The 26,540-nt window shown below is 48.8% G+C and overlaps 1 protein-coding gene across 2 annotated transcripts in view; it reads left to right on the forward strand.

The window, feature by feature from the left end:
- The first annotated feature begins 5,686 nt into the window (after nt 1–5,686).
- The window catches only part of BSN (bassoon presynaptic cytomatrix protein), an 87,986-nt gene continuing 67,132 nt past the window's right edge, over nt 5,687–26,540 (forward strand). For both annotated transcript variants that reach the window (XR_004300370.1, XM_032411295.1), the window contains exon 1: nt 5,687–5,947. Coding sequence is in view for 1 of the 2 variants with exons in the window: in XM_032411295.1 (XP_032267186.1) it covers nt 5,754–5,947 (194 nt within the window). In the remaining variant the exon portion in view is untranslated. The remainder of the gene's footprint in view (nt 5,948–26,540) is intronic.

The following is a 26,540-nucleotide window of genomic DNA, read 5'->3' on the forward strand; positions in this document are numbered from 1 at the left end:
CCTGGAGCAGATCAGGGGATGGGGGTGGGCTTGGTTGGAGTAAGCAAAGATGGAGGGAGGTGGGGGAGGCTCAGCTGAATACATGGCCTTTCTGCTCTTTTGGTGGCAAATGGCAGATGCTCTTTGTCCAGGCTTACTAGGAATTCCTCAGTCTGCACTGTCAGCTGTCCCTGCCCATGCCAGGCCACCCCGCTGAAGGAGTTATTAATACCTAACTAGCAGAGGTAACCCAGATGTTGCTGCCCACCTGATACGGGCTGCTATGCAGCCCAGAAACTGGGGGAGTCAGGGAGGGCTCTCCTCAGACAACTGTGAAGCCCGAGTCTGATTCCAGTCCTTACAGTCCTCTGGCCACACCCCCTGCTATAGGGAAGGACAGTGGTCCTACACTGAAGGCCAGCAGTCACACCCTCCAGGTTCAGGGCCTGGTTTGAGGAACAGCCAGACACAGGTCAGACTTGGAGGTTGCAAGCCCAGTGAGGGTAGAGGAGGCTCAACATTCTTGGTTTCTGCTATATCCTTGGAGCCTCGCATGGTGCTATCCTTGTCCTAGGGCTCAAAAGTACCAAATTTAACTGACATTGAAATTTAACTGAATTAGGGGCGCCTGGGTGGCTCAGTGGGTTGAGTGTCTGCCTTCAGCTCAGGTCATGATCCCAAGCGTCGTGGAATCGAGCCCTGCATTGGGCTCCCTGCTCGGTGGAGAGTCTGCTTCTCCCTCTCCTGCTCCCCCTGCTGGTGCTCTCTCTCTCTGAAATAAATAAACAAAAATCTTAAAAAAAAAAAAAGAAAGAAAGAAAGAAAGAAATTTAACTGAATTGAAATCATCCAACCTAGCCAAGGCCTAAGGGACTATGGACCTTTCTCCTTGCCACAAGGCTTTTGCTTCACCATCAGACACCCTGCCCCATTCTGTCCATCTTTGTAGGAAGGCAGGAACTCTTCCAGGGGTTTCTGGAGGCTTCCTGGGCACTCGGTAAAGATGACAAGGGAAACAGGCCCTATTACAATCCACTCGGATCAGGACAAAGATGAAGCTCAGTGAAGAGAGTGGCTATGTCCCACAGGCTGAAGTCCGTGGTGGTAAAGAGTGATTCTCAGTAATGCGCTTGGGTTTGCAGCAATAGAGCCACAGAGGGGTCAGGAGGTAGGGTACTGTCGAAGAGACTTCCCCAAAGAAATGTGGAACTGAGCCTTGTGTAGGCGCTGAGCAAACTGCGCATTCCCCCACACCGTCCGAGTCATGTTGGAACCTCTGTTGTCCATGGTAGGACATGGGGGCTGGTTAGGAGACGACATACAGGCATGACTTTCCACCTGGGCCTGTTCCCCACCCCTGCACCCACCTCCTCATCCATGGAACAGAGGTAGGTGAAGGCAACTCCAGGGGAACTGGGATCCTGGTGGGTAGGATTGCAATAGGGATCAAGGCAGCATTTTGTATAGTTTACGGGAAATTATTTGTGTGCCTGTCTTTCTCCTACCAACTGAGTGCCTTGAGGCCAGGTCCCACAGTCTTCTCTGGGCCTGGCAGTAAGGAGGAGTTGGGTGTGCACTGGCTGAGGGATGAGTACATGCATGCATTAATGAGATAGTCAAAGCTCGCCGGGAGGCCTGTCTGGGGAGAGCAGGGGAGCAAAGAAAGCAGCATGTTTTGACTTCGATGCTTACAACTTGGATAAACTGTGTCTTCGTCATTTTTTCTTGTCATAACAAGCCTTTGGAAGCACATAACTCTAATAGCAATGGGGCCTAATTAGCTTTTTTGGGAGTCATGCATTGGCGGTGGGGTTAGGCTGGTGGTAAACATTTCTGATGATTTTTTTACTGGCTTTTTTCTCACATAATGCAAATAAAGATTTGCACATTACAACAGGAAAGGAATTATGCGGACAATGCATCAAACAATTCTATACCTTCCAGCTTCATTCCCTTTTCCTACTCTGCCAAGGACCATGCGTCAGCTGGAGACCTGAGTACACAAACAGGGTTGTCCAACCAGCCCAGGTGGGCTGCTGAGCAGGACAAAGAGCAGGTCTCTTGTTTGTAGCTTTATACCAGCCTGAGGCTTGCTTGGGAAGCTGCCTTGTTCCTCATGGAGTGTGTGGTACTGACAAACCTCAGCCAGTGGGGAAACCCTCTGTTTCTTGGGGCTTCCTTCCTTCCTTCCTCTTCAGTGCTGTTTCTTCATGCCAGAGGAGTGGGGGCAGGGAGGCACTTTCCTGAGTTGCTTCTCACTGGGAGGTGAGACGGGCTTCAGCAGCAGCAGCAGCACAAGAAAAAGAAGAGTGCAGAGCCCAGGGGCCTCCACAGATAGAGCCAGCTCTCCCAGCCTCTCTGGAACAGTCCAAAGCCCATGGCATCACATGGTCCCAAACTGTCCCCAGTCAGCCTTCCTCATTCTCTTCCACCTTCATACTCGCTACCTCCTCTTCTTGCCTATGAAGCTTGCAGTTCTTCTTCATCCCTGTTAGCATCTTCATCTTTGGATTGTGAGCGTCTCTGTGGAGCCTGTCAACTGAAAGTAGCAGCCCAGGGTGAACTGGACTGCGTGGGGAAGCAGGAAAGCTCCAGAGCCTGCACTCTACCCCTCCTCACCTTCCTGGGGCTCATCTGCTTGTTGCCTTGCCCATGGCCTGGCCGGCATCCAGGTGCAGCTCCTGGGGCCCAGCATCTCTTCATTCTCCCAAGATTTGCCTTCCAATGACTAAGTGTTTCCACAAATCCCAGTAGTGAGCTGGCTCTGACTGGGCCTTTTCCTACCTGGATGGATTTTTTTTCTGCTTCCATTTTCCCTCTAGTCTTTTACAAGTGTTTGAGAGCACAGACTGGAGAAGAAAGTGGACATGTATCCATCTGTTTTGGCATGTGGGCTGATTGCCTTCCCATCTGGCCTTTCTCCAAAATGACTGCCAGGTGTCACATCTCACAGTGAAGTGGGAAGAAGATACCTTCAGCGAGTGAGGTTTAGGGGACTGGGAAATTTCCCCAGAGTCTCCAGGTCCATCCTGTTCCTGGCTGATCCAGGAAGGAATGGTACCAGACATACCACACAAGTGGTTTACACAAACTGAGAGATTTGTTTCGTTTGTTCGCTTGTCATAAAGTCAAGCCTAGTGAATTCTCCTAGGTGAGCATAGACAGCTCATCTACAACTCCTCCGCCAGGAGAAAGTCTGGACCCAATCTTAGCACCCTCCCAGTTACTTAAGTCAACAACCTAAATGCAGTGATGCAACTGCTACAGCCAAAGATCCCTCTGGGGTGCTTTCAAACCTGGTGGCTGGTGAACCCCTTGGAAGTGCAGCTGAGGGAAATGCTCAGGGTCATATGGAGAACCCAGCCCAACCATTAGCCCCTGAGGCTCCACTGAAGGCCAGTCTAGGGGATAGGACAAGTCAGACAAAGTCCTGCTGTTGAGGAGCCCCTACTCTAGGTCAAGAGGAAGGAAACAACCCCTGAAGTGTGAATAAAAATGGGAGACTGAATCAGAGATCCAGCCAATTAGAGGCCAGCACCATCCCACAGCCAGCAGGAGTCCCTGGGCTGGAGGCCAGGCGTGGATGTGCAGAGAACAGGCATGTTTCTGGGTATGCTTTTCAGAGAAGTGGAACTGAGAGTTTGAAAGGAAGGTAGGGGGCATCACTAACCTGCACTTCCAGGTCCTCCTGGGTCCACTGTACTGTGTCATTTGTCACTAAGGTAGCAGAGACCCTGGAGGTCTGCTAACAACCAGGAATCCACTCTGAGGAGGGCACCTCCCCAGGCCTGCTGGCTGGGTAGGGCTAATTACCCCCATTGGAACCAGGGGCATGTTGATTTAAATCTGTGGAAAGGCATAGCTCCTTTGGCTTCTACAAAAATAGAAAACGAACATCTTTCTCTCCCCTGCTTCCAAGTAGCCAAATCACACTGACTGGTATCTGTGAAGCCTGAAGAGCCTGGGTTGAGCCAAGGTCAGGTCATTGACCTGCCCCCAGTGCTTGTGTTCACATTCTTCCCCAGGAGAAAGGGTGTGACACAAAAATCCTCAAATCCCAGACCACCCACCAGTGAGACAACTAATAATGAAGTTGGTCATATGTATGCCAGCCACTTGACTTTGTGGTTTAACCACCTCAGCCACTCCACCCTCACAATCCCTGTTAGAGAGGCTGGTATTATCATAACTTTGCAGGCTAGGAAACGGAGGCTTGACAAGCCCAAGTTAGTTGCTAAAGTCCCACCTGGGAAGTGTCAGAGCTGACATGTAGATTGTTGTGGAGCCTAGATGTGTACACATAGTCATGAGACACTCACAAAGATGAATGAAACCAGGAGGAAACACAGTGAGGGCCATGATAACACAGGCAGAGAGGCTCTCATCGTTCCAGGCAGTCAGGGAGCCCAAGTTTCACGGAAGCTCCATCCCAAGAGCTTGGGAAGAGCAGAGCTTGTTGGGAAGAGCAGCTCAGAGTGCATGGGGAAGGTCCAGCCAAGGTCTGTCCATCTGCCTGGCTATCGGTGTTTAGTGGGATCCTCAGGTTATTCCAGGTGAAGTTAGAACTGCTGACATCCCATGTGATATATTCCTCACCATTAGGAGAATTAAATGGGTTTGTAAAATGGGTCCAAGTTTACTCAAGTTTTTCTACACAGCCACGATTTACGAAGCCAGGAATAGTTTGGAATATAGTCTGTTATCTTCTAGGAAATATTTAACCTCAGGAAAGCACAGGTTTGTATGAGAAGCCATGAGGCAGAGCATCCTGAGTAGTGTGCAAACACTGAAGTCTGTGGAAGTGAGATAACGGAAAACTAATTCGGTGAGCTCTCAGGTTAATGCAGAGGCAGCTGCAGCCTCTCATCTAGACAGTCTCCGGGAGCCACAGCTCAGGGCTCTGAGAAATATCAACTCTTCTTTCCCATCCTCAAGGTCACTGTCTGAGGGCCTACAGAGGCAGCCTTCCATTTGGCTTTAGGCCAGCCCGACACACCCTCTACCTTTCCCAGAGACACTGCCTGAGACTCCTGTCCCGTGGGACCAGGCCCTCAGCTTGAATCCCAGATGGTTCCCATGGCCATCTGGATAAACTCTCCACTACCCAGCTGGCCTTCGAGACCCTCACAATCTGGCCCCATCGCCAAGTATCCTCTGTCTCTGTCCCTCCATGACCTTGCGCCTCTGAACATCCTCGTTCACTTGCCTTTCCAACTCCTAAACATTCTTTGAGGCCACACTCGGCCCCTCTCTGAGGCCTGTCCCCACGAAGCCTGCTGGCTGGGGCACCGAGTTTTCCCAAACGACGGCCCCTACTCCCAAGTTTCCCGGGACAGGAAGCGCCACCGACAACAGGGCAAGGCACGGCGCGACGCCCCCAGGGCCCCTTCTTGTGGCCGGTGCCCCTCCATCCTGGTTCAGTGGGACGCCACCGCCAACCCCCGCTAGGCTCCAGGTAGCAGAAGCTAGCGGCGTCGTCCTCGAAGGGCGCATGCGCTGGCGCCGGCGGCTGTTTCCCGGCGACCCCGCCGCTGGCTTGTGGACACGCGTCTTCACTGCCTGGCTGAATAGCGCGCGCGCGCCGGGGGGGGGGGGGCGGGGGGGGCGTGTGCAGGGTAGGGGCGCGCGGGCCGCGCATGCGCATGCGCAGCGGCAAGCGGCGGCGCGAGCCGAGCTGGGAGATGGCGGCGGCGGCGGCGCCGAGCGTGTGAGCAGCAGCCCGGGAGCCGCCGGCCCGGGCCCAGCACGACCCCGACCCCGCCCGCCCGCCAGCCATGGGCAACGAGGCCAGCCTGGAGGGCGGCGCTGGCGACGGGCCCCTGCCGCCCGGAGGCACCGGCCCTGGCCCGGGCCCCGGCGCAGGGAAGCCGCCTTCAGCACCTGCCGCTGGCGGACAGCTCCCCGCTGCAGGCGCGGCGAGGGCGACTGCGGGACCACCGGGCCCAGGTCCCGGCCCCGGTCCCGGCAGGTAAGCGCGCGTCGCGGCACCTGGGGTGGGTGGGGGGGCGGGGAGCTGCAGCCTGAGGCCGGGGCCGGGGCCCGCGACCCCTCGATGTAGTCTGTACAGCGAGGTCAGACGTCCGGCCACACTTTGAACCCGGTCCGATTGGCGGGAGCCGGGTGGTCTCAGGGAGAGGTCCTCTCTTTCAAGCCACCTTGCCTAGGTAAGGCAGGATGGTGAGTGAGCGCAGGGTCAGTCAGGGCCTGCAGACCGTGACTCCGTCACGAACCCCAAATTTGCTAACCCCCCAACGCTGGGCTCAGGAGGGGCTTATGTAACCTCAGCCTAGTCCCTCCGCACTGGGGAGCAGTGGGATGGAAAACGTCCTCCCTGTCTGCTGGTGTCTGCATGTGTCCATTGTGTTGGGCCAAGGAAAGAGCACAATGGGAGTGGCTGTCAGGGAAGATAAGTGTCACTGCGAGGAACAGAGAGATATGGAAATAGTTGAACCATGAACTTGGTCATGTGCTTTCCTCAGGAATTTAGTGACTATAATCATCTTTGGAGGAAGGGAAAATGCCACTGGACACCAAAAAGTACTTATTTAGGCTCAAAATATGAACAGGGTCATGTGCTTTCACCAAGGTTTAGTGAAACACTCCGGGGTGAGGCAAAAATGCTATTGAAGCATCTATCACCAAATATGTTCCTGTTGCCTTATGATTTAGATTACCACCTCAAACCAGGGAAAAACTGAAACCCACGTAGGATGCTTTTAACAGAACATATCTGATCAAATACTGTGAAACCAGCTTGTTTAAAATGTATGCCAACTGAGGTCCTACAAAAACACTCAAGTGGTTGTGAATGCAATGGAAGGGAATGCCAATATATGATAGATTAGTAGACTGAAAACTCAGGAAAGCTACCAAGAGACAACAGGATAAAATGGAAGGCATTATCTTTACACCAAATGCGCCTAGGGAGTAGCAAAACCCCAGGCAGGGAGGTGGGGGGAGGGGGCACTTCTGGTTCCATGTGAGTCTGCTGATCATGTTGCCTTAGCTTTTCTGTGTGGGAGCACATGAACTGTGAAGGAGCATGATTTTTGATTCTTCAGCTGTCCAACTGTGCCTCTCATGTGTTTATTTCCTCAGAAGTCATTTCTTAGACAATCAACAGTAATGAAAGGCTCTTAATAGCCTGAAACCTGACGCAGACAGGCCAGCCTGTGAGCACCGTCTTGAAAGGGGGAATCTGCCCATTTTACATTAGCTATTAGAGTAATGCAATTGGTTAGCCTACGGTTCTTAGCACTGCAAATACTGTCCATCTTGCTGCGTGTTGAGCTGCTGTTTGAGTTTTAGCTTGAGGGAGCCTCACCCAGGCTTTAGAGCTCGCTCTCCAAGGGAAAACGTCTACAGCTGAATGGAAAAACACCCTGTTATTGGTAGTTCTCTATATGGGGAATTTGACATTTCTCTTCTGGTAACCAAACAAGCTGCTCTGCTTATAGTTTACCTGATGTTGCGGAGCCAAGCATGTGACATTTTGGAAAGATTTGGGCAGCTCAGAGGGGCAAGAAGGAGACTGGTGTCTTCTACTCATATTCCTTTTTGGGGTTTCATTTCTACCCCATCTATGCATTTTGCTATAGGGCAGACCCATGAACTACTGTAGGTTGAGGAACCATGGGGCTCCTGTTGGAGTTGGTAGTCACATAAGTTGCTCCTGGCTGTGGGCAAGCCTCACCCATGGGCTGGTGGTGCTAAGGTCCTACGGCTGTCAAGCTCAGGGTGATCTGGCTCCTTGTCACCAATCGGGACTAGGGTCCCTTAGGAGATGGGATTTACTGCTTCAGCTGATATTCAGCTTGTCACAGTACCTCACATGAGCAGCACCTCCATGGTATGTCTCTCCTTCAGCATAGAATGGCTTCTGCTTCTCACCAGAACATCTCAGGTACCTGATGCTAAGTTAAGCATGTTCTGTTCAGAGAGGCTACTGAACAGATTGGCCCACTGATGGAGGAAAAGCCCCGTGGCATGTGCTTCTGGGCATTCAGGAAAGAGCAGCGGCACAGTTTCAAACAGGCTTGCAAATTTGGAGGCAGTTGGAAGCCTCATCGAGGCAGGTGCAGGGTCAGGTAAGGGCGAGATCATTTTACTAACCCCAGAGGGGAGTGGAACTGAGGTTCTGGGGGAGTCGATTGCTGGCTCTTTCCTGTTGCCATATTACCCCTTGGTACCCCAGAGTTAGTCTCTTCATCCTCATACTGAGCTCACTTGGGTTCTGTGAGGGGGTGGCTCTGCCATTTATGACTGAAGAGCCTGACTTGAATCCCATAAGTGGCAGCACCACCACACCCATAGTGCTGCCTCTTAGCCCATTTGGATGATATGGCACTTTGGGCGCCGGGGAGTCCCTCAAGGCAGGGCTCTCTGCTTCTGGTCTCAGGGTAGCACGTACAGTTATATAGGCTCTACCTTTCTCAAGAAGTGCCAGATCGGAGAAGGCTCTGCTGTCCGAGCTGTAGGTCCTGGTGTGGGCTGCATCCTCCTAGAGGAAGGGGCACCTTTCATTCATTCATTCATTCATTCACTTATTTTTATGCCTGATGTACAGTGAAGTGCTCAAGTTGATGGGATTTAACCTATATACATACTCATGACATGCCACCAGTTCAAGATGAAACTTTATCAGTACCCAGAAAGCACCTTTTTAAAAAATTGCACAAAGGAGCCACATAAACCAGTGACAACCTGTCTAATCTATAGTGGACTTGGTGTGGACTTGACATGTTCTGACATTTGCAGATTGGTCTTCAGTCAATTAGCCAAGGTGTATTTACCAGTATCGAGAGCAAGCACTGTGCTGGGCTCTGTGGAGGGTCTGGAAGGGTATACAGTGCTCCCCGGTCCTCTAGCACCTCACAGTCTTGTTGGTGAGACAGCCCTCAAAGAGCCAAATCATGGAATTTGGCTGGGCAGCTCCGTATCTGAGCAGCTCAGACTGAGAAGGCTCGGTGTCTGAGCAGCTCAGTGTCTGAGAAGTGCCAAATAGACAGTGCTTATAGAATGGTTGTCAAGTGAGAAGAGTGGAGAGGCTTTAAAAGAAGGAGAAACCCAAGGCATGCGGGAAAAATGGTGGGGTTCTGAGATGTGGGGAGGGAGAAATAGCATGAGGAATGTGGTCTACATAGGCAGGGATGGCGAGCAGAGAATGGGGCCAAGTGCAGGCGTGTAGAAGAGAGCTGGGGCAGACCAGGCGAGGCACCTTTCCCTCATTACCCATCAGAATCCCTGATCACCTCGAGGTTACCTCTCACTCACTTCCAGCTCATCTGCCGTGGAGACATCTTGAACCAACGGCAGCGGGCACACAGAGCCTGGTCGTGTGCTGGAAGGTGGGTGAGGCTGCTCTGTGAGCCACCGTCTGAGTTCCTTTCTCAAAATGGGTTTGTCATAATTCTATCCCAATAAGAAAACAAAAATAACAATAAATGGGTTTGTCAGGTATAGTATATCCAGTCTGGGATTAGCCAGACTTGTTATACTGTATCAGCTACCAGTTAGGCTCTAGAAAAATCTGGGATTCATGTGTAAGGATGAAATGAAAGGATATAATTGCCAGGTTTAGAAATAACAGCGCTTTATCATTCAGAGATCCTGTTGGGCCCCAGGAGCTGGATTCTCATGGGGGGCATGACGTGGGGATTGTACTAAAGTGACCTAACATCTGAATGGTGATGATGTCAAAATTTCACCCAAAGGGGCAGCCATTTCTCATCTTTTGCCAGGGAGAAAGGAGCAGCTTTGAAAATAGAGCTTTTCCCAGCATCGGTAAGACTCATAAATTGCTGCTAAAAAAAAAAAAAAACTTATAGAGATGTTGGGGAAGAAAGTCCATCTTCTTTTTCTTCTTCTTCTTTTTTTTTTAACTCTTTATTATGGAGAATTTCAAATCTACATAGAAGTTGAGAGAATAAGCTAATGAACTTCCATGTTCTCATTGTTCAGTCAGTTATCACCAACTCATGGCTGATCAAGTTTGTCTGTCTTCCTCACCTGCCATCCCCCATGAAGGCCACTTCCAGACATCCCCACATTGCATCATCCGTATTTCAGTGTGTATTTCTAAGACATACGGGCTTTGTATGAACGTTACCACCGTACCACGATCACACCCAAACAGGAAAACAATTCCTTCTTCCTTTTATTTTTAATTTTAATTTTTTTTTAAAGTAATCTCTGCGCCCAACATGGGGCTTGAACTCATGACCCTGAGATCAGAAGTTGAATGCTCTACTGACTGAGCAGGTGGACACCCTGATAACCATCCCTTCTTCATTTCAGCAAATACCAGTCAGGGTTCAGGTTTTCTGATTATCTGACGAATTTATTTTTACGGTCGATTTGTTTGAATTGTGATCTAAACAGGGTCTACACATTGCATTTGTTGGATGCATTTCTTGAGTTTCTTTCAATCTATAGATTCCATCTCCTTTTTTTCCACCTTGCAAGATATGATTGGAGGACTTAGTCATTTGTCCTGTGTTTCTCGCATTCTGGATTATGCTGATTGTATCTCTGTGGTGTCATTTAAGATGTTCCTCTGTTCCGTATTTTTTCCTTTAAGCTGGAACTTGTATCTAGAAGCCATTCAGATTCTAATTTCGTTCTTGATGGTCAAGAAATTCTAGCTTTTTAAAAAAGAGTTTGTCGAGGCCTTCGGCCGTGAAGGGGCTAGGAGTTCACTGAAAGTAGAGCCAGACTTTGGACTAGTTTGGGAGCCAAAGAATGATGCAATGGGGCACTTTTCTGTTCTTTTTTTTCTAAAGTTCTTCCTCTGAGTAGGTTTGGTTCTGGGTTTAAGAGGGCAAAGCTTTCAGAGCCCTTGGGTCATGCCTTTTCACCCAGCTTTGGGGAACACTCCCTGTATATGTGAGTAGTGGGCTGCTAGGAGATAGGGTTCGGGGCTTCAATAAATCCTCTCTCTTCTCAGAGGTCCTGCCCTTTCTTCGTGTCAGTGATAGGAGTGGGGAGAGACAGACCCTACTGTGTGAACCTCTGGCTCACAGGTTTAGGCCCACTATGTGTGGGCTCTTTGAGGGGAAATCTGTTTCCTGGAGACTGTGGCCCATGGGCAAGAAGTTGGGGCTGACTGGGGAGGTAGGTTGGCAAAGGCGTCACAACAGTTCTGACTACTCTCACTGGAGGTCTGCTTCACCGTGGACGCTCTGCTCCATGTTTTTACACATACTTGTTCCTCACTTCCCCTGCCTGGCCATGCTGCTCTTGTAGGCCCTGTCTGTCTGGGTCTTATTCATCCTTCCTGCCTGGGGACTCACTGTTTACAATGGTGACATGGTGGCTGAGACCTGCCTGCCTACAGTAAGGGCCAAGTGTCGCTTTAGGACTTGAGGCCTTCCTGGTGGGCTGGGACTTGGTGGACAATCTAGCCACATGGGGACTCCTGCCTGGGCCTCTCAGTTGGTGGCAAGGGCATGTCCTGCTGGCATTGATACTGCATTGGTAAGACTCGCTCAGGCTCCTTTCCTGCCTCAAGGGCCCTCTCCTCCTCCATTCACCAGCATGGTGGTGGAAGCTAGTCATAGCCAGGGAATGAGTTGGCACCATGGCCTCTGGGACCTGTGCTGGGGGAGATGGAATTCTGGTGTCCCAGTCCCTGTGGCTCCCTTCCTGCAGATGGGGCCTCTGGTGGGTGTCTGTTGCCCCATGGCATTCCCGCAGCTCGTGTGTCATACATTCGGTTCTGGTCGCTGTGCCTGTGTGATGGAGCCAATAAGCATGCTCCCTGATTCATCTGTGCTGTACCTTTAGCCCCAGGCTGCACAGCACTGCTCTGATCTCGCCATCTGTTCTTTGCTCTTATGGGTATCTAGGCTTCTTAAGAGAGCCTTGCTCTAGAGGAGACCCCTTACCTGGTACCTCCACTTCTCTCTAACAAGAGTGTCACATGGAGGTGTATTGGGAGCTTCTAGGGAACTCTAGCTCACCCTGGGATAAATCCAGAACGTTTTGGTTGGCCTGGCTGCCCCTGAAGTGGGTGGGGCTGCTGTTGGGGCCCAAGGTGAAGACTTTTCCCTGAGCAGAAGTAGAAGGGTTAGCTTCTGGGACTTGGCCCCCAACCACTGAGGTGATCAAAAAGCCTTAGCAGCAGCTCATGGAAGGATCACCCAGTCTGGGACTACCCCTGGACCCAGAGTTGCTCTCTAGTGCCATTGGCTTGGGGAGGGAGCTATCCCTTCCCAGGATGCTGGAAGAATCAGTAAGGCATTTGGGTGTTTTGGAGGTAAAGGGAGTAAGGAAATTTCCTGAGGGTCACACATATACATTCCATAGATTTGTGCATGCAGGGAGATAATATGGGGCCGGTTGTGAGGGATTTCTACTATTAAGCTCTACTTAGCAATAGGAGGATTTTAGAGTGAAATTTTATCCATGTATTCAGGAAACCCTTTACTGAACACCTACTAGATGCCTATCCCTGGGTGAGATAAGAGGAGCAAAGGAAGGAGCATGAACTGGGCTGTGCCCTCAGGAGCTCCCAGTCTGGTAGGAGAGAAAGAGGCACTTGTTTAGATTTTTACCCTCAACTTCCTGAAATTAGAGTTTGCTCCTGCTTTTTCTTTGTCTCACAGAGTTAAGATAAATGGGAGCATGATGAAAAGGGGTTGTATTATTTCGTATTCTGAAATAGTAGAATATATATTTGTATGGTGTTTTGCAGCTTACAAAACACATTCACAACATTAACTTATTCTGTTGGGAACTCCAAAGGCCTAATATGGGAGATTTAGAAGAACAGCCAGCTAGCTGACTTTAGCGAACTGACATGCCATACACTGGGCACAGCTGGAGAACCGCGTCACTTCCTCGCCTCCTGCTCCGAGAAGATGGAAAATTTAGCAATCGGATGGGGAGGGCTTTGAGGACGAGAAAAGGATCAGGAAGTAGGACATTTGAGCAAAGGACAGCATAGGGTGCGGTGGGGAAGTGAAGAATACTGGAAGCCTCCCGGGTGGGGGTCAGAAACGCAGGCTTTAGTCAATGCTGACATTGCCCCAAGCTGGCTGGATGTAGTAGGTCTTCACTATTTTCCATCTGTCAAAGGTCCCCTCCATCTCTGACAGCGTATTGTTGTCAGATGAGTAAGAAGGAAGGGTGATGCTTCCCGCTATCCCTCAGCCCCACCGAGGAGAGAAAATAGACACGTCATGCAGACTTTAGATTCATTAGAAGAGCTTTAAATGAAGAGGAATGCTCTTCCTCCAAGCTCCAGAGATCTTCTAGAGTGGACAAGATGACCTCACAATCAAGCCTGGCGCCAGAAGAGGGACTGGCTGGCACCTTGCCTCTCGGTTGCTCCTGGCAGGCGGGGGCTCTTGAAAAGCTGCTGGCCTCCTACTACTGGGTTGGCTGGCCGGCTGGCCGGGCTCCTACTGTGCTGCGGAGCCTGCTGCCGCCTCCCTGTTTCCAGGCGTGCATGCTCGCCTATCTCCTGAGTGTTGTGGTGCCCATGTCCCCCATGTGCTCTGGCACCTGCTCTGCCTCCTCCAGGCGGGCACTTGTGCAGAATCCTTCACTTGTAGAGTGAGGAGACGGATGTGGGGCTCTCTGCAGTTTCTCCTGCAGCTCTGTGGGCTCTGTGGGCTCCGGCCAGGTCTCCACCAATGTCAAGGTCTGGCCTGTGAGGCCTCTTCCTTCGGGAGCATGGTTTAGCTTCAGTGGGTGATCTGTTTGCTCTGTCCTTCTTTTATTTTGAACATCTAATCCAACTCCTAACAGATGCCAAAATATCTGCTTCCATATTCTCTGAAGGAGGAGTTCTGCCTTGGGGTGAATACCCAATGGTCAGTGGCCTTTGGTCCCTCCCAGGCAGATGACTCCACCATTGGAAAGTTCTTTCTTTCTGTTTGCCTGAAATGGGCTTCCTTACACCTCCTGTCTCTTGGCCTGGCTCTGCCCTCTGGCTCACAGGTTTAGTAGGAGCTCCCTATGCTCTCATCTCCTCAGCTGCGGGGTTCTTCTCTAGACTTGACTTCTCCCGGTCCTGTGGCTGGGATGTGATTCTGGGACCCTTGGCGACCTGGGCTGTTCGGCCCAAGGCTGTCAATATCCTTAGGACAGGGAGGTTCAGAGAACAGGACCCAGGGCTCAGTATGTCACATGGACTATGAGTGACACAACCTGGAGGATGAGCGGCCTTCACTCCTCAGCCTGAGAAGACCATTCTGCACCTCCCTTAGTGCCCTCTGGCACTGCATCCCACACTTGTCCAGTCTCAGGCTGGGTTCCCTCCATCCTGGGCTTGTATAACCTGAGTGTGAATGTGTGGGGGCCTGCATGGGTCCCTGCCATGTCTTCTTTCATTGTACTTGGAGATCCCTTCCAACCTAATGAGACCCTTTGGATCCTGACTGTCTCCTGAAATAGGGATAATAACTAAGACAGTGTACTTGTTTTCAGAATCATGCTGGAAGAACTTCTCCCCTTCTTATGGCTCTGGGGGCCCACTTTCCAAATCCTTGTATCTCACTTTGAGTGATCAGTGTTGAGCCCTCGAGGCCAAAGCCTTGTCAGCTCTGGTTAGAGGTGGTGTCAGCTGAAGATGGTGGTAGAGCCGGGTTGCATTGGAGAGGCAACCACCCCTTGCACCTATGGAAGCCTCTGAGCACTGCAGAGGAAACTCTTTCACAGGCCTGTTCTTCCCTGGTCAGCCCTGGCATTCTGGCCTCTTTTTGGGATACACTGGCCTTAGGCTCTGTAGGGAGGATGTCCTCAGGAGCAGCGAATGCTCTGCAGATGAAAATTTCAAACACACATAAAAGGAGAGAAGATGGAATGATGAACCCCCTCCTGTGAACCCATCACCCAGCTTCAACAATGATCAGTGTTCTGCCATCTTGTTTCATCCATATTCCTCCAACTTTTTTTTTTTTTTTTTTTGACTGGAGTATTTTTAATCAAAATTCAAATGTATCATTTCACTCATACTTTAGGATATACCTCTAGTAGTTAAAAGCTGTTTTTATTTTAATCCAATGACATTATCACAGCCAACAAAGTTAACTATAATTTCTTAATATAACTTAATACCCAGTCCATGTTCAATTGACTTGATTATCTCAAAAATGATTTTTTAGGGTTGTCTTGTTCAAATCAGGATCCAAACAAACATTGCATATATGTAGAATTATACACACACACACACATATGTAATGTATACATGTATATTTGTTTCAAAATAATAATATAGATATTTTTACTAACAATAATACTAATGAATGTATTTTAAGATCTCCTTGTGGCTTCTCTTGTCCTTAGTTTATCTCTTTCCAGGGATGTCTAGTCCAAGCTCTGTGTTTTATTATTTTCTCTTCTTTTTTTTAATTTAAATTCAATTAATTAATATATAATGTCTTATTAGTTTCAGAGGTAGAGTTCAGGGATTCATCAGTCTTACATAATACTCAGTGCTCATTACATCATGTGCCCTCCTTAATGTCCATCACCCAGTTACCCCCTCCCCTCCAGCAACCCTCAGTTTGTTTCCTGTGATTTAGAGTCTCTTCTGGTTTGTCTCCCTCTCTGATTTCATCTTGTTTTATTTTTTCCCCTTTTCCCTTTGATCCTCTGTTTTGTTTCTTAAATTCCACATATGAGTGAGATCATATGATAATTGTCTTTCTCTGACTGACTTATTTTGCTTAGCATAATACTCTCTAGTTCCATCCACGTCATTGCAAATGGCAAGATTTCATTCTTTTTTTTTTTTTTTTTTAAGATTTTATTTATTTGCAAGAGAGAGAATGAGAGACAGAGAGCATGAGAGGGAGGAGGGTCAGAGGGAGAAGCAGACTCCCTGCCGAGCAGGGAGCCCGATGCGGGACTCGATCCCGGGACTCCAGGATCATGACCTGAGCCGAAGGCAGTCGCTTAACCAACTGAGCCACCCAGGCGCCCAAGATTTCATTCTTTATGATGGCTGAGTAGTGTTCCATTGAAGATATCTATCTATCTATCTATCTATCTATCTATCTATCTATCTATCTATGTAGATATATATCACATTTTCTTTATCCATTGATCTGTTGGTGGATACAAGTTCTGTGTTTTAGAATTATTAGAAATGATTCTTCTCGGGGTGCCTTGGTGGCTCAGTCGTTAAGCGTCTGCCTTCGGCTCAGGTCATGATCCCAGGGTCCTGGGATCGAGCCCCACTGCTCAGCAGGATGCCTGCTTCTCCCTCTCCCTCTGCCCCCACCCCCGCTTGTGCTCGACCCCCCAAATAAATAAAATCTTCAAAAAATGTTTTTTAAAAAAAAGAAATTATTCTTCCCAGTGAGGTTCTGCCGTTAAGAAGATATACAATTAAGCTCTTTCTTTCTAGTTTGTGTTCAGTTTGTAAGGATTGCTTTTTGATCACTTATCTGTTGCCACGATCATACTGCATAATAAATCAACCCAGACTCAGTGGCTTCAAAGAGCAATTTTTTATTCCCACTCAGGCATCGGCATGCTGGCTAGAATTCTCTGATCTAGGCCAGGCTCCGGGCTCCAGTTGAGTACAGGTCTGCTCTACATGGCTCTCTCATCCTCCTTGGACAGGAGGCTAGCCAGGGCATGTTTTTCTGATGGTGATGATAGATACACAGGGGGCATGCCTAACCATGCATACACACCACACACACACACACACACGCATGCACGCACACACTTCTGTCCACATCTGCTAACATTACTTTAGTCAAAGCAATTCATATGTAAGCCCAAAGTTAAGGGATGGTGCTGCAGTTACTCTGAGTGTATAAGAAATTACCCTAAAACTTAGTGACATCAAACAACCACTCTTTTGCTCACAGATTCTGTAGGTCAGGAATTCAGGCAGGGCACATGGGATGGCTTATTTCTGCTCCATGGTGTCTGGAGCTTCAGCTGGAAGACTCGAAGCCTGGGGACTGCAATCACCTGACATGTCTTCATCACTTACCTGTCTTACAGTTGATTCATGCTAATAGCTGGGAGCCTCAGTGCTTTTCCACATGGGCTAGTTTGAGCTTCCTCTCAACATGGTTTTTGGGTTTCAAGGGTATCCTAAGAGAAAGAGAGGAAGCCAGCTGGAGGCCGTACTGCCTTTTATGACTGTTGGTTACTTTTTGCCACTTCCTATTCATTGAGGCAGTTCTAAATCCTACTCAGTTTTGAGTGGAGGAGACAAGGACTCCATCTCTTGGTTGGGAATGTCCAGATTCTATAAGACCCTGTGGAAATCTTGTTGAGGCCATTTTTGGAAAATAGAATCTGCCACATCTGGAAAAATAGACTCTCCACCCTTAGTGGGAGGAATTGCAAAGTCACACGGCAAAGGGCAGAAATCCATTGAGAACAACATACTTTTATGTTTTTGATTCAATTTTCTTAAAATTATGTAAAACTTTCATGTGTTCCAAATAAAACAAGATGAATTGAGAGAAGTCCAGTTCTATCTTGTTCCCTTCCATATTGTTTTCTTTCTTCCCTGATAAGAATTCACCTTTAACAGGTTTTTTTTCCCATTGTTTCTTCTTGAAAATATAAGGACAATATACATTTATTTACCTCTCTCTTTTTTTATATATATAAAAAGTAGCAAATTCTGAACACTGTGCTGAACTTTGCCTTTTTTCCCCATAATATATCTTGAAGATCACCCTGTAGCAGAATGGAGAAATCCTCCTGATTCTTTTTTTTGCATCTGTGCAGTGCTCTATCACGCAGGTTTGCCATAGTTTATCCATGGACATTGGCCTATGGCCAGGCTTTTCTTCTTAGAAAGAACCCCACATTGAGGAGCCTGGTGTATGTGTCATTTTGTATTTTTACTCGTGTACCTATGGGCTAGTGTATCTATGGGACTGTTTTCCCGGTGTATCTATGGGATGTTTTGTATTTTTACCAGGGTAGCTCTGGGTTAGTTTCCTATGGGACGCTGAAACAAGGCAGTAAATGCACATTGTGCTATGTTTGCCAAGCTTGAGGGGCAAGGGCAGAGGCAGGGCGCTAGTGAGGGGCTTGGACAGTGTTCAGGTACGAGAAGATGGTCATGACCAGGACGAGGGAGTAGAGACGGGGGGAAAGTGCTAAAAAGAGCTCAACTTCTGAATATATACTGAATGTAGAGCCAGAGGCGTGCTGAACGGCTGGCTTTGAAGAGTTAGGGAAAGAGAGGAGTGAGGAGGACCCCTGAGTTCTGGCCTGAGCATGTGGTACACGCTGGGGGCAACCGGCATGGGGCCTAAGATCAGGAGTTTGTTCCTGGACAAGTTGTGTTTTAGAGACACCCAAGTGAGACATTAGGTAGGCAGCTAGGCGTTCAAGTCTGGGCTGGAAAAATAAAGTAGCACCTCACCTGCACATGCATTAATATTAATGCCACCTGGTTCTTACAAATACCCTGAGAAAGAGATAAGGAAGAGGAAGAAATTGAGGCAATACTGGGGTTCCAAGAGGGCGAGTCAAGTACAGTGAATTTGACAAACTTTTATCAAATAAAATGCTGCAAATGAGGCCTGGAATTAAATACCAACTGGTTGCCTGGTTCCCGTCCAGGGCTGAGAATCTGGAGGTGAACAGGTAGATTACCAGCCCTATTTCCCACTACAGAACTATTTGAATTAAATTTGATTAGGCATTTGGTCCTGTCCTCTGGGATCTCTGACTCAATGGGGGGTGCCTGAAGGGGGGCTCGGAGGGCCCACTGTGGTCCATCTTCCTCATCTTCACATACAGCTGCTAAAACAGATACAGAATTTGGGCCTTAAGCTGGAGCTTTCCCTTGAGAAGCCTGGCCCATCCCACAGGCTCTCAGAATCCACTGCAAGTCAGGGTTTCAGCCCAGGCCACCAGGGCCACAGAAAACCCCTTCTTGCAATAGGAAGAGAGCCATTTTGTCTCTTAACCCTCGCTTGTGTTCATGAAACTCCAGGAAGTTCAGACAGTGGTGGAGGACAGGGTTCCCTTGGTAGATTTGGGGGATTGGGAGGAGGGCAGGAGGGAGGGAGCCCCAGGTCTGGGGCCGCTACTCTGGAGTGCTGATCTGCCAACGGACACCAGGGGTAGAGATACCACTGTGACTCTGGGATGTGTATTTCTCTGGGCCCAGGGCCCTGGAGGCAGGCTGTGGCCCGTGGAGCTGGCTCAGAAGCCAGTGGACTGGAGTAGGGCTTTCCCAGGAGCCAGGCATCCGTCCCTGCTTTCCCTGTGTGCTGAAAGCATCTTGCAAATGACAGAGCTTAGCACTGACAGGCAGAGGGGTTTCCTGGTGGGATGCTTTTGGGGAGCTGTGATTTGGGCTGAGCCTATGAAAGGGCACAATGGGAGCGGGCAGGACAGGGCAGCTGGCTCTGGGTGCTCCCGACAGGCCAGATCTGCCACGCTGCCCCCCCTTCCCCTAACTCCCCAGCTTTATCAGAGTATAGTGTGGAGCCCCCCCAAGGGCCGTGCTCTCACTGGTTCTTGGCACCTCCCGGCCACCACGGTGTATACCTTGGCTGGCTTGAGCTGTGAAACCACAGAGACTGAGGAGGTACAGACACACAGCTTCTGCTCTGTCCCTACCCAGGCACTCAGTCGGGAGTGAGGAGCCCTGGGAAACCCATCCAGGGCTCCAGGGACAGGTGTCATGCAACCGTCTTCTTTTCTAAATGGTAAAAACCTCCACAACCCTGAGTATGGAGTGTGGAAGCAAAAATGTCCTCCCTATCCTCAAGGCAGAAAGCCTGGTGAAGACTCTGGGGGGTACACTGCTCCCTTGCAGTTATCCAGACCCTGGCTTACTGCTCTGGGTCTGCCTGGTGGTGCCGAGAACCTGTTTCCAGAGGCATAAGGAAAGAAGAAACTAGAAGCTTTGCCTTTTGGGAAAGCATCTTGTGTTCCCTGTACTCCCTCATGAGCACTTATTCTGGGACGCCCAAGCCTATGAAGGGGAGGGGCAGTGACCCTAGAAATAAGCAAGGCTGAACCTGCTGGCAAGGTTTTCAGGGAACATGGGCCTTAGTCAGGCTCCTTTAGCTTCATTTTCCCTAGTCCCTGATGGTAGCTCAGGAAAAAACAAGACGTTCAGATAAAGGCATGCATTGCTTTTGAAAAAATAGTGATGATACTTAGTAGTAAGTTGATTTTGCTTGTACAGTGATTTTTCCTCTATGTAGCTCTGTCCAGTAGAGGGTCAGGATCACTGGTAAGGGATGGAAAGACTGAGGCCAGAGAGGTTTTTTTCCAAGAACCCCATGGCAAGGCATTTCCAAGAACAGGACGAAGAGTGGGGCCTTCCCACCCCTGGCCTCTGCTTGGTGGATTTCCCCGGCCACTTTGGGATGAGGAAATTTTCATGTGTCCAGTCAAAAGATTGGACATCCGGTGTGAGGACTGGTCTGCTTGGCACTCTCCCTGTCCCTGGATAGAGTGGGCTGGGGGTGGGGAGCAGGGGACAGTCTTAGGGTGACCTTGGGAATTAAGGCTCCAGAGTCAGAAGAGAAGAGTCCAGGCCCCGTTGGATGGGGTCTGGGGACAAGGCCTTTGCTGCAGTGAGTCTCCTTAGAACAACCCACCCCTTGTAGTGTGCTTACTCTGTGCCAAGCCCCAGAGGCCTCTGAGTCAGAGGTCAGAGGCCTTCATTCTTGGGAATGAAGACAGAGATCGTTCAATATCTCCTTTTGCGAGAGGTGCCATGGACGCAAGGGGTACCTTCTCGAACAAGTTAACAGGCTGTAGGCTGTGCTGGAATGTACGGCCTTCAGGAACAAGACCCACAACCATGTAAGTATTCTGGTAAAGCGTGCTGATTATTACTCGTTGACATGCCGTGGGAGTGGGTTTAGACACATAGGGTGCAAGCGGCCTCACCAACCCCTGCCCCCAACAAACTAACTTCTCCAAAGACCCTCCTCTATCCCCAGGGAAGGCTTTACTCCCGAAATGTGCAGACTCATTGTTTAAGAGTGTTGTTTCTTTGTCCCACGTTTTTGTTCACTGTTTATTTTCATTCAGTGTTTGTTCGTTTAACAAGCATTTATTAGTCCCATTGTGTATCGGGGTGTGTGCGGACTCTGAGTTCATAGAGGAAATGCAGTTGTCAGTTTGGTTGGATTCCACAGTCTGGGTGAGCAAGAAGGGCTCAGGCAAAGCCACACAATTGAAAGAAAGGAGCACCAAAACTTCTTTTTTTTTTTTTTTTTTTTTAAAGATTTTATTTATTCATTTGAGACAGAGAGAATGAGAGAGAGAGAGCACATGAGAGGGGGGGAGGGTCAGAGGGAGAAGCAGGCTCCCTGCCGAGCAGGGAGCCCGATGCGGGACTCGATCCAGGGACTCCAGGATCATGACCTGAGCCGAAGGCAGTCGCCTAACCAACTGAGCCACCCAGGCGCCCGAGCACCAAAACTTCTCTGGCATCTCCTACCCCTCCCGTTTTGTAGTGGGTTGGCCTGAGCCTCAGATAATAGCTGCTTGTCCACACACACACACACACACACCCGCGCACACCCAGACCCTGATTCTTTCTGGGGCTCCAGGGACAACCTAATGGCCCCATTCAGAGGACGTGTTTCTGTCTTAGCTGCCGACACTTCCCTGTGGGCTTCTGGTCACACTGTTCTTCTGGAAGCTCCCTTCTCGGTTTCTGTGGCACCCCCTTGTTTATTCTTCGGCCTCCTCTGTGGCACCACTGGCCCACCGCCTGCCTGGGGGCCCCAGGACTCAGCCCTGAGTCGTGTTTCTTTTCCCTCTCACATGACGGGTGTGGCGTGCTGACAGCGCCCTAACCCCTCTACGGCTCGGGTCTCAGTCTTCCAGTGGACACCTGCGTATGGGCACCCCCAGCCACCTCCTACACACAGTGCCACCATCTGCCCCCCTTCCTCTCCCCTTTGGCTGGAATAGTACCTAATGTTGGGTTTGTAGGACCTCTTTGCTTGGAAAAACTTGAGCCCATACCACGATGGAGTTAATCTGACATAAAGTCTTTTTGTGAAGACAGGAATGTTGATGATTTTGTTTAGTGTCCATAAAAGATCTTTAAAAGTCCTTTGTTTGGGAAATGGAGCCTCTTCCCAGACCCAGGCCTGGGGCCCCTAGGGCCACGAGGACAACGGGAGCACCCGATCATGGTATGGGTGGTCAGAGACCCCACTGGTCTGGCTACATTCACCAAGGGAGGGGAATCATGGGTCATGGGGTGGGGGGAGATACTGGAGGTGACTGGGGGAGCGGGGAGCAAGAAAGCCTGCATGTGGTGGCCTCCCTCAGCTGACCATGATCTCACTGATCCCAGGGCCAACTGTGTGGTTGCTTAGCATGACTGGGGCATCCCAGTCAGGATCTCTCATCCCAGACTGGATCACAGAGGGGCCGTGGGCTACTGAATACCCAGCAGGGAGGGCATAGCAGGGGCCCCATGAAGGGTGATGGACACTTAGCAGTGACTTTGGGAAGGAGTCTTGCTTGGAGGTGGCTCTCACCCCTCTTTGGATCCTGCTACCCCACACACTTCTCAGGGATCTTGCCCAAGCAGGGCTCTAGTGCCATTGAGGCTTGTTCTTTGTCTTTGTTCCCATGCTCTTTTCCTGGCATCCTTTTTTCACATTACTCCCTGACTTCTGGTATGTTAGGGTACTTTTGAGTTTTAACTATATTAATGAGACTCTTCTGGATTTTTTAAAAAAGTTTTTATTTATTTATTTAAGTCACCTCTCCACCCAAGATCAGAGTTGCACACTCTTCCGACTGAGCCAGCCAGGTGCCGATGGAATTTTTAAAAAATTATACAAGTAAGACATAAGCATATTGTTGATGTGAGTATTCACACAATCCAGTCACCGAATGAAACTTCTATTTTCCCCTACCTTTCCTCGCATTATTACCTCTCTGCCTATTTCTAAGATCTTTCTGTAGGCACATCCATGAATCTATTGTGTACTTATATAGTTTTTGTTCATAGTAGCTCAGCTTCATTTTCTATATATTTTTTTAAAGATTTTATTTATTTTACAGAGAGAGAGAGAGGGAACACAAGCAGGGAGAGTGGGAGAGGGAGAAGCAGTCTTCCCGCTGAGCAGAGAGCCTGATGTGGGGCTCAATCCCAGGACCCCGGGATAATGACCTGAGCCGAAGGCAGACGTTTAACGACTGAGCCACCCAGGCGCCCCTTCATTTTCTGTATTAACAAACATTTAATCACCAAACAAAACTTGCGGACCCTGAGTGCCCAAAGGCCATTACGGTCAAAATATTAGGTCACAATAATAAAGTAGCAACCACTCCAGAAATCAGTGCTCTGGGGAAGGGTGCACTGCCTAGGACGGGGACACAAAGTTAGGCTTAGCCCCCTTTTCCCTGTTGAGGGTTAATGAAAAACGGGGGCACAGAGCTCTGCAGGGTCTTCACCACCAGAGGGAGCTGGCCACGACAGGAAGGGATGGAAACTCAAAATTGGCCAGGGTCTTTGGTAGTCAGTCAGACATTGAGCTCCTCCTTCTTCATCTTCCTCCTTCTCCTCCTTTTCCTCCTCTTCTTTCTTTCTTTCTTTTTCTTTCTTTCTTTCTTTCTTTCTTTCTTTCTTTCTTTCTTCCTTTCTTGCTTTCTTTCTTTTCCTTTTTTCCTTCCTTCCTCCCTCCCTTCCTTCCTTCTCTTCTTCTTCTTCTTCTTCTCCTTCTCCTCCTTCCCCTTCCCCTTTCCCTTTCCCTTCTCCTTCTTCTTCTTCTCCTCCTCCGCCACCACCCAGCTGCTGGGCACTGTTTCTCTGCGAGGCCCTGGTGCACGGGGTGGCTGCTCAATCTGGGGAGGGCCACCCATTGTGGCATCTTTTTGTGTCGTGATGCTGGGGCCTCTGAGGTCCCCAGGACCACCCGGCCTGTCCTGTTGGTGACAGCACACGCCCACTGCAGGACTCGTGCTTTCTTCAGCTGCACTCGTGGCTCCTCCACCATCCGCCCCATCTTGAATCCGCCCACCCTCTCCACTGGCCACCAAAGGACTGACACATACTTTTTTTAAAGAAATGGGATCGCACTGAATACATTGTTTTGCAGCCAGCTTTTTTTACAGAACAATATAGGGAGACATTTCTCCCTAGTCTCCCACTTCTCAAAGAATCAGCAGTTCGGGGCCCAAGATAACTTTTTGTCACCTTGTCACTTCTTGAATTGGAGCAATCCATAGTGCATTTTGGAGGCTATTGTCCACTCCTGTGTCCCAGGCACATGTCCAGGCAAGCTATCAGACCCTTTGTCGTAGCTGGACACCTACTTGCTCAACCTTTGAGAGCAACATGAACTAGAGCAGCACCCTGCAGGGGGAGGAAAATGGCTTTGCCCCTGAGGCTCTGCCTCTGAACTTCAGAGAGTTTCCTCTGAAGGCTCTGGTCTGTCTTTCTGGCCAGGGCCATCTCCTGTATGTAGGCGTCCATGCAGAATTCCTTTTTCTTCCCCGGTATGTGGGATGAATTCACTTTTCTTTATTTATAACTTCTTCAGGTTGCATTGCTTAGATTCCTAGTCATCTGAGCAAAAGACTGCTTGTATAGCATGGCCATTTGCTGTGTGAGGAATCATCTGTGGCTGGCATCTTACCTTGCCTCTTGGTCCCAGATGGTGCTCTATATTAGTATACACTGCCTAGATGCCCCTTCAGAGATTCAACCCCAAATCTGAAGGAGGGTGGCCTCTTCTTTATTGGCCTCTTCCTTACTAAGGGTTTTGGTGTTTGGAATTTGAAGATTTTTATCTAGTGCAGCCCAGCTCCACCTTGGATCAGACCTCCACCCACTCCAGGGCAGGATAATGCTTGGAGTCATTCATTCATTCATTCAATAGATATTTATTGAGCACCTACTACATGCCAAGTACTGTTGTAGGCAGTCCTCACTGTTGACTATGGATCATGTCCTGCTTCCAAATTTCTTCTTCTTCTTTTTAAATTATTTATTAAGTAGGCTCCATGCCCAGTGTGGAGCCCAATGTGGGGCTCAGACTCATGACCCTGAGATCAAGACCCGAGCTGAGATCAAGAGTTGGATGCTTAACCGACTGAGCCACCCAGGTTCCCTCCAAATGTCGTCTTTGTTTTGTAGGTTTTCCTATTACCTGTGGAAGGCTTTTGCCTCTAAATTTGCCCTAGGAACATGATTATGAATTTCCAACTAATCACATCACAAGAATTTTTCCTTGGGTTTTTACTCAAGGTCTACCCTACTAGGAACATTTTAGTCTCCTAAGAAATATCAATCAACTAGGAGGCATGTTTCCTGGGGACTGGGCTTGGTGTGTTTCTGAGGAGGCCCTAGTTTTATAGGGTTGAGGGTGTGAGAGCAGGTCTTGGGGGTCATAAATCCCCTGGTCAGTTCCTAGACTCACTGCCCATCCTTCTAGTGCCCTTTAGCTGCTTTGCTTCTTTCATCTTCAGTTTTCTCATTTGTAAGAGTGGAAATGATAAGAGGACCTGCCCTGCATAGTTGGTAGGAGGTTGATTATGTGAAGAGGAGCCTGGCACATAGAGTGAGAGCTGAGAACACAGTATCTGCTGGGGGTAATGCTCTTACTGTTTTGACTCCCAGGAATGAAAGACATTGAAATCATTTCATCAGCCAATTTTTTAAAAATATATTTACACCACTTTTTTTTTTAATTTTGTGAATGCTTAGTACATTAGCACAGAAGTACAAGCTCACAGTTCAGAAATGGATATTGCATATTTGAGAGGACAGGTTCAGATAGTATTTTAAAAAATTTTTTTGAGATATAATTCACATATCATAAAATTCACCCATTTAAACTGTATCATTCCCTGGTTTTTAGTACAGAGTTGTGCAGTCTACAAAAGCTGCAATCCAGTTTATAACACTTTCATCACACCAAAAAGAAACCTTGTACCTACTAGCAGTCACTTCTCATTCTTCCCCAATCCCAGGCTTAGGCAACCATTAACCTCCTATCTGTCTCTATAGATTTGCCTCTTGTGAACATTTCATGCAACAGAATCATTTAATATTTTTGTGTGTGTCTGGTTTCTTTCATTTAGCATGTTTGTGAGGCTCAATCATGATGTAGCATGTATCAGTGCTTCATTCCTTTTTATTGTCCAATAATATTCTATTGTATGGACATACAACATTTTATTCCTTCGTTCATGGACATTTGGGTTATTTCTACTTTTTGGCTTTGGCTCTTATGAATAATTCTGCTATGAACATTTGAGTACAAGTTTTTCTGTAGACATGTTTTAATTTCTTTTGGATATATTCCTAGGAGTAAAATTGCTGGGTCATATGGTAACTCTACATTTCGCATCTGAAGAACTGCTGGGCTGTTTTCCAAAATGACTGCACCATTTTACATTCCAACCAGCAATGAATGATGGCTCCATTTTTTCCCACATCCTTGCCAACATTTGTCATTATCTTTCCTTTTTCTTTTAGCCATCCTATTTGGGTATGAAGTAGTATCCATTGCAGTTTTGATTTGCATTTCCCTAATGACGAATGATTTGAACATATCTTCATGTGGTTATGGTCTATTTCTGTATCTTTTTTAGAGAAAAAAATCAAATCCTTTGCCTAGTTT

This window comes from Phoca vitulina, unplaced genomic scaffold (assembly GCF_004348235.1).
Source record: "Phoca vitulina isolate PV1807 unplaced genomic scaffold, GSC_HSeal_1.0 scaffold13, whole genome shotgun sequence".
NCBI lineage: Eukaryota > Metazoa > Chordata > Mammalia > Carnivora > Phocidae > Phoca > Phoca vitulina.